This window comes from Leptopilina heterotoma, unplaced genomic scaffold (assembly GCF_015476425.1).
Source record: "Leptopilina heterotoma isolate Lh14 unplaced genomic scaffold, ASM1547642v1 Lhet_8, whole genome shotgun sequence".
In the NCBI taxonomy this organism is placed as follows: Eukaryota; Metazoa; Arthropoda; class Insecta; order Hymenoptera; family Figitidae; genus Leptopilina; species Leptopilina heterotoma.
Genome location: NW_025111180.1, coordinates 153,842 through 168,310, shown reverse-complemented (window position 1 = coordinate 168,310; position 14,469 = coordinate 153,842). Strand labels below are relative to the sequence as shown.

General features: G+C 27.1%; 1 protein-coding gene across 1 annotated transcript in view; it reads left to right on the top strand.

Annotated features, from left to right (window-relative positions):
* The first annotated feature begins 6,199 nt into the window (after positions 1-6,199).
* The window catches only part of LOC122510975, a 99,713-nt gene continuing 91,443 nt past the window's right edge, over positions 6,200-14,469 (top strand). Inside the window, exon 1 of the mRNA XM_043625937.1 lies at positions 6,200-6,790. Within this exon, the coding sequence (XP_043481872.1) occupies positions 6,768-6,790 (23 nt within the window). The 5' untranslated portion in view covers positions 6,200-6,767. The remainder of the gene's footprint in view (positions 6,791-14,469) is intronic.

Below are 14,469 nucleotides of genomic sequence, written 5' to 3'. Positions count from 1 at the left end.
CACTATTATCGTATTATTCAAAAACAATTGAACATTTAGATTCAAACAGAACATTCGGTTTCAACAAGCATGCGAAAAATGTTCACGCTCATTTCTTTATTCAATTAAAAAAAAATCATCTGGCAAAATTCATAGGGAATTAACTTAAATATGGAATTAATTTATTCAATACAATTAATTGAATTAAGAAATGAATTTAATTAATAGAATTAATTGAATTAAAAAATTGATTTAATTTGTAGAATTAATGAGCAATTAATTTAACGACATATTTAAATAACAATTAAATAAACAACTAATTATTGAAATATGAAATTAACTAAAATAAAAAACTAAAAAAATTAAAAGAGTAAAAACTAAAATAACAAAATTAACGAAATTAACAATTAATAAATACCTACTGAATTAAAGAATAAAAATGAAAAACCACTTTCTCTGTATTATCGAAGAAAACATTTTAGGAAACCAAAATTTTTACGTGTGATCTAAAGAAAACGAGAGTAAACAAACAAAATTTAAACGTGAGAAGCAAATGACGGAAAATGGAGTTAAAAATTCCGAAATAGAATTTCATCATCATAGTGAAGAATTGGTTAACAAATTAATATATAACGATTTCCCCATTGGAAAGCAGATTTCATTCTCTCCTGTTGGGAGCTTCTTTAATGGTGGGGTCAAGGTCGGGATGACGAGGTCGAAACTCAATTGAGCCGATTCTTCGTTACCACTTTGCAAATCAACAACTAGTTGTCCCAATTTTTAATCTCTTTCATCGGAAAAAAGTATTGTGAATAATTTATTATTTATTATCATAAAATAAAAAAAGACTTTTTTCTATATTTATTTTCAATCATTGGTCCCCACAAAATTCAATCAATTCTTTTATATCTATTATATTTATATTATGTTTATAAAAATCAAAAATAAATTACTTTTTTATACAAATTTACTTTTGAATTTGTTATCATTTAATGTTGATTTCAATTATATATTTCAATTAAATTACTTTTTGCAAATTTCCTTTTGACTTTGTTACATTTACTAATCTAGAAATTTTATGTTTATTATCATTATTCTTATTATTAATAAAGAATTTTTTTCAAAAATATACACGAAGAGTAGTTAATTATTCTTATAACAGGAAATTATTTATAAAATTTTAATTGAATTTAGAGAAATCAAAATAAAAATTGGGGTTGATTCAAATTTAAATGAATGAAAATAACCGACAGATTAGCTCAGTCGGATAGATGCCTGGCGTTGGCGGTCGTTTAAGGACCAAGGGTATAAGTATCCTTGGTTCGCGCCCACTTGGCTTGGTATTTTTCCGGCACGTGAGACAATCTGAGCGGGAGGTTCGACGTCGAGGTATAATGATGTGCACCGTCGATTATTGTCCGGTACACACCATTAGAACTCGACTGTCGATAAACCGGTTGTACTCAGGAGAGGTTTTCTACAGTTTCCCTCTCTCTGGCGAGAAAACCCATTGACGGGTGGTCCAGGCGCAATGCGAGTACTCCTAATAAAAGTCGGCTGTAGACGCAAATTAGGTTAATATATAGAAAATTTATGTAGAATGGTTATGCTTAATCCAAAAAAAAAAGTATTTCTCGGGGACTCTTGTCGAAGTGCGTAAGGCCAATAGGGCAGGAGTATAAACAATAAATAAAAAAAAAAAAAAAAAAAAAAAATGCACATGCGTGACGGTATAATGCGAATAAATTATATTTATACTTCAGCCTTATTTGAATTAAATAAAAAGAAAAGATTATTGACATTAGTAATTTTTTTTAAATTAAAATGTTATTTATAAAAACGATTTTAATTTAATATTTCAGTACAATTTTGGAATTGAAATTGTTAAAAACTTCCAAATTCTTTTTTTGAGGTTATATCTAATACAACAAAAATATATATGTACTTTAAACAAATTAAATTTAACTTTCTTATTTTGCTGCAGTACTAAAAATTAAATCCACAATAATTCCTCACAATAATATCGCAATAAAAAACAATAAAAAATGAAATCACAATAAAAACTTATTTTGATAACACACCACAAACAATGCTGTCGCCATTATAAAATGTGTGATTGCCGATACGGGTGGTTGCGCATCATTAATTGCGTGCGTATTAAGTGCAGTTCACTGCACACGCATTCACAGCATTCGCACTGTGGATGGTAAAATGCGTATGGATTGACTCTTCTAGCAAGTCGCACTTGTGAACGGAACATGCTTATCATTTTGTATCACAGGCGCTTACGAAATGCAGTTCACAACACTCGCATTATTACCAGCGTCACAGACGATAGTAAGATGCGTATATGAACCGACTCATCTGGTAAGTCGCAGTTAGTGCAAGAAACATGCGTTTAAATGCGACGCACGATTGTTATCTGGGGTGCTTAAAATTTCAATTAGTTGAAAGTTGCATTCAGTGAAATATAAATTTAAATATAAAAATAAATTTATTGAAAATTGCAATTTCGGGACGATTAAATGTGACGCGTTCCCAAGAAAGGTAGGTACCTAAGAAGCAAAAAATTTGAGGTTATGTTTTAAATTTTTTGAGTAAAAATCGTAAAAATACAGAAAGAGAATCAATTAATAATTAAAAATATTGTTGGTCTTCAAGTCTTTATTATATGTATTCAAAATATTTAATGAATATTGGTTTCAAATTCAAATAATTAAAAATGAACTTTTAATCAAGATAAATCTAACTCGAACCCAACCTATAATTCGTTTGCTTCTTAGGTACCATCTCAAGATTCAAAATCAATAAATATTGAAATCCTAGCTGCTCGTCCTTGCGTTTTTTCAACCAATACTGTTTTCATTGAGGTGTACTTGCGTTTGCGAAGGCAAAATATTGGCCCCACTTTACTGTTTTTTCGCAGTCATAATATTTAAAAGATTAAAAACTGTTTTTGCACCTTAAAATATAATATTTAAACTATACAAAAAGAAATAATTGTTTCTTTTTTCAACTATTATTTACGATTTGTAGAGGGCGCCAAAGTATGGCGATCTCTAATTCGTAAGATTTTGCGGTGCCCCCGATATAGCCACTCCTGACAGTCTGAAATAAAAAAAAACAAAATTTTTTTCTTGGTATACATAAATACCTAGTGGACGTATGTGATGGAATTAAAAAAAAGTAAAAAAACGAAAATGGCGCCCTTTTAAAGTAAAAAATTTAAAAGATCAAAATCATCGTTTCTTAAAAATTGACTTTAAAAGGTCGCCATTTTCGTTTTTTTTACTTTTTTTAATTCCATCACATACGTCTACTAGGTATTTATGTGTACTAAGAATTAAATTTTGTTTTTTGACTTTAGACTGTCAGGAACTGCTGTATCGGGAGCACCGCTAACTCTTACAAATTAGAGATCGCCATACTTTGGTGCCCTCCACAAATCGTAAATAATAGTTGAAAAACGAAACAATTGTTTCTGTTTGTAGTTTTAATATTGTATTTTAAGGTGCAAATAAAGTTTTTATGATCTTTTATTATCTTTTAAATATAAATAGGACTTTTTTCGGAGCAAGCAGGTGAATCTATTCATCGACATTTTTTGGAAACTTGGAAAAGTTATAAAGTTAACGATTTAAATCAGGGACCGTCACGGAATCAAAACAAAATTAAAAAATACTTTTGTTTTGATTCGGATATGGGTATCAGAATCAAAATTCCACTCTATTTAGTTCTGATTCCAATATCAAAATTCCACTCTATTTAGTTTTGGTTCCAATATCAAAATTCCACTCTATTTCGTTTTGGTTCCAATATCAAAATCAAAATTCCATTCTATTTAGTTTTGATTCCAATATCAAAATAAAAATTCTTTTTTGTTTTAATTTTGATAAAATACTACTGCGCATGTATAAGTCTCATTGAACCTAAATTTTGTTGCAAATGTCAAATATATCAGAAGATAATATCGTTTTTACATAAGAAATCTGAAGTAGAATTCGAATCGACTTCTGTTTCTATAAGAAAATCGAATTTCAGTATTACAGTATCAGAATCAAAATAGGAAGTAAATTTTGTTTCGTTACAGTATCAGAATCAAAATAGGAAGTGAATTTTGTTTCGTTACAGTATCAGAATCAAAATAGGAAGTGAATTTTGTTTCGTTACAGTATCAGAATCAAAATAGAAAGTAAATTTTGTTTCGTTACCGAATCAAAATCAAAATACATTAATAATTTCGTTTTGTTTTGGAATATCGTAACGAAATCAAAATTTGATTTCCGTGACGGTCCCTGATTTAAATCATCCTGCATACCTAGAGAAATTGAAAAGTGCTGTTACACAATTTTCTTCTCTGAATATTTGAATTACAGTTTTGTAAATATACATTAAATATGTATGTATATTGTGTATTATTGTACAAGTAGTTTTATCGTATTAAAAAGTATAAATTGTTTAATCATATAAATTTGTAACTATTTTATTAAAAAAATACCACTCTTATTTGCGACCAGTTGTTCTTTATTAATTTTTATGTGCACTCACCATTGATAATTTTTTTATTTTTATTTTTTTATATAACAAATTATTAAAAAATGTTCAAATTATAAAATCTAACTCGAATTAAATTGATATATAAATTTACTAAAACGGAAAGAAAACAATTTTAGAAATTAAAAAATTTTTTTTAATGAAAATCTTATTTTTTCGAAAAAACGCTAGGACGAGCAGCTGAGATTTCAATATTTATTGATTTTGAATCTTGAGATGACGCTTTAAGGGATTGTACAAATGATTTTTTTTGGCAACGTAGAAAAACTTTATTTTGCTTCAAGACCACCGTGTAAATTTATTAACAATTGCAAATTTTGAACGATTAAATTTTGTAATTAATTACTTTTTTAACAAATTTTGTTTTCAATTTGTCTTTAATATAGAAATTTAATTGCATTTTCGAACTTCATTTTTGAATTTGTCAAATTTAATATAGAAATTTTTTTACAATTAAAAAATTAAAAATGTATATAAAAAGTAATTAATTAATTTTTGATAGGAAATTAAATAGAAAAACTTAATTTCATATTATGAACAATTTATTTGAACTACCCAGAATAACAAGCATAGCAGCGTGTGGGGGAATTGTCCTGCCATAAACAGAATATGGGTTGGAGGGAGAAAGAAGATTTAACACCAGTATCTGTCCTTCAATGAGCTCCAATGCAAGAGAGACACCTACTGGTGTCTATTTTAGGCAACATCTATAAATTGAATTTGGGTTTGGACAAATGAAAATTAAAATTTGGGGTTGATTCAATTTTAAATCAATGAAAATAGAAATAAAAATTGATTAAAATTTCAATTAGTTGAAATTTGCATTCAGTGAAGTATAAATTTATAAAAAATTCCAATTTTTGAACCGATTAAATTTGTAATTGATTAACGTAGTCAGAATAATTGAAAATTTAGAAAGTTAAGAATTTTCGACTATATAAACAAAAAAAATTGAATTAAAAATTTAAATTTAAATCGTTAAAAATTTGGATTTACTAAATTGTAAAACACTTCAAATTTAATCAATCCATCAATCGACGAATATTTTGACAAAATTAAAATTTTCAAAATATTTCCCAAACGGTAACACAAAATTGTATGTTAATTGTGTCAATAAATTTTTCGAAATTAAAATTCTTTTACGAATTCCAAAAAGAATATTGATTGATTGATTAGGAATTTTTCCATATCTCAAATAACGTCACAATTCCCTTTAAGAAACAAGAGAGAAAAAAAAACCGAATTTTTAATTAAAATTTAGTGTCAAGAAAAAACAGGTATAAATATTATAAGAAGAGGGGTAGGAAATACAAGAATTGGTTTGAAAATTTATTCCCGTGAATCAGGAGTCACATGATGTTTTGCATAACCTTTTACACAAGCACACACCACACCAGCCGGATGCTAACAAAAACGAAAGGAGTTAAAAAAATAAAGAAAGAAAGAATGAAAAAAATTGGAGGAGGCTATATTCGCCAAATCCTGACAGAGATAGAAATATCGAGACAATAAAAAGAGAGAGGGAAGATTTTCTGTCGGTGATTAGTAAATGGACTCAGAATCACATGACTCTTGAATACGATCTTGCATATACACCACCTTGGGGGTGGGAGCGAGCGAGAGGGGACCTTAAAAAGAGAGTGGGGTTCTCTTTTAACCATAGGAGAAGGTGTGTAGTACGGTAAATACGAGAACCATCGTCTCGCACAACACACAAGTAGTTAACCGGTCTTTTCTCTTCCTTCCGCACACAAAGTTTGTTACAAATTTGTGTAAATTCTTATTTCTGTGTCATAAGAAAAATCCTCACAATTTATGATTAAAAATTAAATTTCTCACCTATATTTCCTTTTTTGAAAAATTTATTTCTCTTCCTTTCTCTCGATGATTGTATTCTCCTTTGGATTTTTAATCTCGATAGAACGTCCAATGTTGAGGAGAGTTTGATATTTTTTCTCGAACGGATTCCCTGCCCACCATCTGGGAATTTTATCCTTTCGATTTCACTCACTAAGAGAGAGAGAGAGAGAGAGAGAGAAGAGTTATATTCTCGAAAAGAGAGTCTTTTAGACACAGGTGCGTGACGATCTTTGGCGGTAGTGGATTAATTGGTCTCGATGTCGTTGTCCACGAGGCACGACAGGTGTATTTAGTGCTTAGAAGTTCGGGAGAAACAGCGGTATTTATCTCAATACACCAGGTGAGTGAGACAGGACTCAACGAGACGGTTGAGAATGAAGAGGATCGCGATCCTTCCGTAAGTCTTCTCCTTTCTTTTCCATAAACCTAAAACATTAATATTCATTTAATCAATTAATTCAATACATACAATTTTTCTTAATAGAAATTTCAATTTATTTTTCACTCAATTTTTACCTAATAATTCAATTTAGAAATTTCCTATTGGATTTTTACTGAAAAATTTGTAACTCATTTGTTTAGAAACTGCATATAATTTTGGAGTAAATTTTTTTAACAAAAGATTTTAATATAAAAATTTCCTATTCAATTTTTACTCACAGCATTGTGAATACTTTTTTTAGAAATTCCAATTAAATTAAGTTTCACTGAATTTTTAACTGAAAAATTCATTTTAGAAATTATCTATTAAATTTTTATTGAAAAATTTGTAACTCATTTTTTTAGAAACTGCATATAATATTCCACTTAATTTTTTAACAACAAAAATTCAATTTAGAAATTTTCTATTGAATTTTAACTAAAGATTTAAAACCAAAAATTTTTTATTTTATTTTCAAATAATTTTCAAATAAAATTTCCAAAAGTTAGTAAAAAGAAATTTTTCATACAAAAATTGTATCTACGAAAAAACAATTAGTATTATTTTTTTAAGCAAAAAAAATTAAAAGTTATAATTATAAAAATGTAAAACAAAAAATTACAAAAATATAGTAAAATAAAAAATACATTAAATTATATGTACTTTAATTTATTTAATAATGAAAAATAAAATAAAATGTTCATTCATCAGATTCATTCATTATTATTTAAAACAAATGAATAAATTTTCAAAAAATCATTGTGTGAAGTAGTTAACAAAATTAAAATTTGCATTTTAATAGAAAAAGAGAAAAAAAAATGTTATGTATGACTCGTGTCCATAATAAAAGTCTAATTGAAGTCCTTCCTTGAAAAAAGTCAAGGAGCTAATCATGAATCCTTATGAAAATGAGAGCTTAAAAAAATCAGTAGCTGTCATTGACAGATTACGCACACTTGACTTTTCTCTTGCTCACGAGTGTATAATATTCTCCTAATCCTGATCTGTGACCCAGTGACATAAATTCTTTTCAACATGAACTTAAATGTTATTATCTAGAAACAATTAAAAATACAAGATTCACTCTGAATTACATATCATATGCATATAGATTCTCATAAATTTCAATTTATTCGAAAATTTCCCGACAATTTTTTATTCCATTTTCTTTATCATTTCGATACTAATAAATATAAACTTAATTTCAAGTCGAAAAAAAGTTTCAAAAAAAATAAAATAATAGAATATTATTGAATAATTCTTATAATTCTAACTAAATTTGGACAATAAATGTAAAAATTTGTTCAATTTATTGTTTTTCTATATTTTTGATCAAAGTTGAAAAAAATGCTTTTTTCTCTTTACACTGAAAAAAATGCCTAAACGATTTGAGCATCCATTATAGCATTAAGGTTATACTTTCACTAGGAATCTTGATTATATTGACAAATTTAGTGCTGTAGTAACCAGGATTCCTAGTTAAAGTAACCAAAATTCTTAGTGGATGACTCTCGTAACTAGGAGCATAGTCAAATCGCCTAGAAATTTTTTTCAGTGTATAAACATGGAAGCGAAATTAAAAAATTCAGCAAAGATGCTCGTTTTCGCATTCGTAGAGCCACAAGAGAAATTATTATCGGATCGTAAGAAAGGCTCAATGCAGTATTACCTATATACACGAGTCTTATTCGTGGAGAAATCTCTTAAATTGGATAACCGGGGTTCGAACAAAACTCTTGTCTCACATTTTTGGTACTCAAATAATTTGGAAATTAAAATAATTTCTAACTTTCTTCTGAGTTAACCGAATATTTTCCAAGTTATTCGACCAATTTTTCCATTTTCGTTTTAATTTCTTACTTCATTCGGTTTAAAACAAAAAAAACCAAAAGTAAACATTAAATATTTAAAAATAAATAAACAACGTAAACTAAATGAAATATCTCTAAAAAATCATCTCACTAAACAATTTGTAAATGAATTATTCATAAATTTTGAAAAAGTAAAAATGTCGATATGCCTCGTGGAAGCATTAATATTAATAAATAATAGAATTGGTATCAAAACCGGTTTTTGTACTCAATCTCGCGCATTTTCGTTCATCTTTTTAACTTATGTTAATATCATCACAACATGAAAACAGCTTTCACTTCTTGAAACGACGAGTTATTTGATTCGGGAGACATTTTATTATGTCAATTACGTTGACTGACTTTTCTTTGTTCAACGGACAACTTTAATAATAACGTCTTCCAATCCTCCCAAATGATTCTATTCTATAAATAAAAATAGTACCAAAAAAGAAAAAGCAATTTTTTATACGTACAATTAAAAAAATCATTTTTATCCAGAATAAATATTCTCGATAAAAATGATTTTTTATGCACTTTTCTCTTAAAATCTTATAACTCGCGGTGAAATTGATCTAAAATTTCTCCTATACTCTAATAAATTTCTTCATATTGAATATAAATCAAATTACAAAAAGATATGGTTTAACTGTTAGTCGTAATTTTTGTTTAATTAATAAGATTTTAATCTATATTAATCAATAAACAATAAACAAACAGGAAAATTACCAAAATCTAACGTTCGAAAGCAAAAAATAGTAATTTTAATAAAAAACAATAAAATAATAAAAAGTAAAGTAAATTTTAATTGCGAAAAGAAAAATTAATTTTTTCAACAAAAATTTTACTGATTAAATTAATTTTACCATAAACAAAGAAAATTATGTCGATCTAACAAAAAAATATTCATCTTTCAATTCAGAGAATAAATTCCGTTATCTATTTTAATCATTTTAATTACACTGTCTATATAAAGTTTACTTTTCTAATTTCAATCTAACATTACTTTTCTGTTTCCTAATTTTAATAAACAATAAAAATTACATGCCTTTCTTATAGTAATTATCAAGTGTGACTTTCTGCATTGTTATATAACACTGTATATTATTTTCTAACCACCTGCGTATGGGTATTTAGTTTTCAAGTAGGCTTACATACAATTGAGAATAAAATTTCTTATGAACAATTATTAATCAATCTTTGCTAATAACATAAAATAGTTACTTAATTTCAATACTATTATCATTTTATATAAAATAATATATCGTTATACAAGAGAAGAATTAACACCAACAACTCAAGGCCAATTAAAATTATATAAATAACTTCATTCATTGAATTTGTGTCTTCATTGTAATCGTATAGTCTTTTTTACTATTGCCTTTCATCAATCAAATTCAATCAAAATTTCTTCAACAAAAAAATACAAAAAAGAAAAATCATTTACTGAATAATTTTTTCTAAAATTGTACAAATATTTTCAATATAACGATAGTAATAATAAAAATTATTATTATAAAAATTAAAATAATAATTATTATTTTATTTTATTATCGTGGTGATTCCAGATTTCCAGATCTCTGTCCACACCTGAAGTTAGACTTTTGTGGAGGCTTTTGTTTTTTTATATGTTTTGACAGATATTATTATTATATTATTTTTATTCTTTTAACTTATTATAATTCTTTTTATTTTTTATTTAATTACAAAAAATATTTAATCTAAAAAAATTATTATTAAATTAAATGTTTTTATTGATCATTTATTTTTCTTTTGCATTGGAGTTACAAATTGTTGTCATTTAGTTGTCATTTTAGAGAATTTACTCAAAGTTCTTTCCTTACTTTCTGAAAAGGTTAGTATTTTGTAAATAAATGACAAAATAAAATCATGCCAAATTTTTTTAACTTTTTTTCTATAAAAAACTTTTTTTGTTTGACGAATCGAAAGTAGGCAGCTTTTCCTTTTTTCCTTCTAAGAGAAAATGTTTTTTAAGAAAATAACCTATCATTTCTATTTTTCGATTCACAATTCTTAAACAAAATTTCAAGTTTTGGCTAAGAATAAAGGAAAAAAGATTTTAGAAATTCAATTTGTTATTATTAACGAAATAATTATATTTTTGTAAATTAATGAAAAAGAATAATTATAATTTAAATGTAATTTATTTTTTATTTGTTTATTACTAATGCAAGTGGCACAATTTTCGTATCATAATCACAATTCCAAAAAAAATCATGTTTTTTTTTAAAAAAGACATAAATTGGGGCGCCTTATTATTCCATAAAACAATTTTTTATTATATTTCTAAGACAGAATTTTATATGTTAGAAGTTTAATTTTTTTCATACAAATACACTGGGGTCAAAAAGTTTCAGTACATTTGTACTGATTACTTTTAAATGCTTGCCTTACTTCAAATTCAAATATTTCTGTAAAAATAGATGTTAGAGCTATCAAACTAGGATCATTTTAAAGTTCAATAAATTTAGAGTCAAATAGCCTAAGATATAACCAATTTAATAGTGTAAATGTTAGGCTCAAAAGCCGAAAACGGCCAATGGCCGGAAAAAACAGCCAAACCTAGTTTTGGCAAGTGCAGTTTTGCCAAAACTAGGTTTGGACGTTTCACTTCGGCCATTGGCCGTTTTAAATTGACAAAACTAGTTTTGGCAATTTAAATTTGTCCAAAACTAGTTTTGTCAATTTGACTTTTGCCAAAACTAGTTTTGTCAATTTGTCATTTGCCAAAACTGGTTTTGTCAATTTAACATTTGGCAAAACTAGGTGAGGCATTTCAAATTGTGAGAAATTGAAAGAAAGAAAGAATAGAAAAAGAAAGACCGCCGTATTAATAGGAAATTTGTTTAGCATTAGCATGTACTTATTGTTTGCTATTTTGAAAACTTAGATTATTTTTTCTATGTTTGGGGAGTTTGTTATTAATTTATATAAACAATTATTAAAAAATGTTTGTCAATACTTGTATGTTTTTTATTTTGATACTATATGTGATCCACGGTAAAGAAAATAAGCCTAACTTGATAGAAAAATATTAATATTTAAAAAAGTTACAAGGGTTTTTCTAAGTTAAACTTTAACTGCTGTTTTCTCGAAAACTTGTTTTCGCACGTAAGGTCCCTTTTCATAGACCAGGTCACATATTGTTTCTGTATTGAATGATTGTGTGTATGAAATAAGAAATCGTCAACAATATAGGTAAATTAGCCTGTGTAAAGGTAAATTAGTCTGTGTAAAAATAAATAAGTGTTAAAAAAGTTTTTTTAATTAACTTTTATGTGCAAAATATCAATGGATTTTTGTTAGAGAAATTTCATCTTATTGTAACCCAGGCGCGAAAGACCAATGCTGACGATGGATTGAAGATTTATTGAGCCTTGAACGCCCAGCCTGGGTAACCCAGTGTTGAAGCAGTCTTTATACCACTGTCACTCAATGTTGATTCAGCATTGGACACCAATGTTCGTTCCATGCTCGATTCAAGACTCGGTCAATCTTCGTGAGTGAAGCTCGAACATCTGATCTTAATTCAAGCCTGAATCAATCTTGACAGTTTATTTATTGACGTGTGCACTTAAAAATATTAAATATAAATATTTATAATTTATAAATTAATTAATATTAAAATATTTTTTATGATAATTTTGTATACTATTTAAAAATTATTATTAATTATTATTATCAAGATATCAATTGGTAAATAAATATTAATATTTATTTAGTGTATAATATTTATATTAATTATTAATTTATTAATAATAATGATTATTATTATTATTATAAAAAAATATTAAATTAAAAATAAATATTAAATATTATTATTATTATTATTATTATTATAATAATTATTATTATTAATTATATAAGATTTATATAAATAAAGTTAAATTATACATTATTATTTTTTTCTTGCACAGTGTCAAATAATTGTATTCAAAGTTCAAGAGTTTCGTTTGTCTGAAAAATTTTTAGTGAAAAAAATGTTTATTAGGGTGTAATAAATATTTATGCCTAGTAGTTTTACACTAGGATTAACTGTTTAGTAAATATGTATTATCAAAAAACTATTTTTTGTCAAACGCGTGCGATTAAACACAAATAACCTTGAGACTTTAGCATTGCCAACTCAAGAGTTTAACGTATGTGTTGAGTTGGTAATGCTGGAGTTTCAAGGTTATTTGTGTTTAGTCGCGCGCGTTTGACAAAAAATAGTTTTTTGATAATATTTACTAAACAGTTAATCCTAGTGTAAAACTACTAAGCATAAATATTTATTACTACCTAATGAACATTTTTTTCACTAATAATTTTTCAGATAAACGAAACTCTTAAACTTTGAAAATAATAATTTGACACTGTACAAGAAAAAAAATAATATATATAATTTAACTTATAAAATTATCATAAAAAATATTTTAATAATAAATAATTTATAAATATTGATATTTAATATTGTTCAGTGCACACGGTAATAAAGAAAGTGAATATTGTATCAAGATTGACCGAGTCTTGAATCGAACATGGGACGAACATTGGTGTCCCATGCTGAACAAATATTGAGTGACGCGCCGTATATACAGAATATACGGCGCTGGCATTGAAATAGTAGATTAGGCGAGGTGCCTTCCAGCCTTCTGTGGCCGAGCGGTTTAAATGCGTGCGTTTAGGACTTCCGGTATGCGTTAGGGGCGGGGTGCGTGAGTTCGATCCCACATGCGAGCGAATATTTTTCATTCTTTGTTTTAAGCGTTATATCTAATAATAAAATTGTGTGTTGTGTTGTGAATAAAAAATGTGAATATGTTTGTAAATAATATTAAAAAGTCTGCTGAAAAATCGAGAAAAAAATGTACCGATTAACAGAAAAATTGTTTTCTCTTACTAAAATTATTTTTTTAATATTACTATTTCAAATGACATTTATTGTTAGTAATATAAATTATTTATATGATAATAATATAATTATTATAATAGTAACTTAATGCCATTAAATTAACAAACGCATATAATATGAATAAAAATAATAACAATAATATTCATTACTATTATAATTATAATTATTACTATTATTATTATTATATACAATTCATATATCCATATTATATTGAATGAGCGCGAGAGACGCGTAAATTTGGGAACAGTGGAAGCAGCCTTGTTTCAGTCCTGCATTATAGGGTTCCGCAGCATTGATTGAACATTGAACGCCAATCTACAACAAAGACTGGAGCGTCAGTCTTAAATAAGTGTTACATTATAGCTAGAAGCAACCTTCGTTCCGCCGTCCCACCAAGGCTTGATCAATGTTGACCAAGCCTCAACGAAGGTTCCGTAAAGCCTGAATCCAGCGTCAGTTCTCGCCTGGGAAATAATATTAATCAATGACACATTTTTAAATAAATATATTCCTATTGTATAACGAAGCGGTCTTTCTCACAATTTGAAATGCCTCACTTAGTTTTGTCAAATGTCAAATTGACAAAACTAGTTTTGGCAAAAGTCAAGTTGCCAAAACTAGTTTTGGCAATTGGAAACGTCCAATGGCCAAATTTAAATTGCCAAAACTAGTTTTGGCAAATGTCGATTTGCCAAAACTAGTTTTGTCAATTTAAAACAGCCAATGGCCGAAGTGAAACGTCCAAACCTAGTTTTGGCAAAACTGCACTTGCCAAAACTAGGTTTGGCTGTTTTTTCCGGCCATTGGCCGTTTTCGGCTTTTGAGCCTAACATAAATATTGAAAATATAATTCTTTAAAGTTAGAGATTTTTCGTGAAAAATTCGATTTT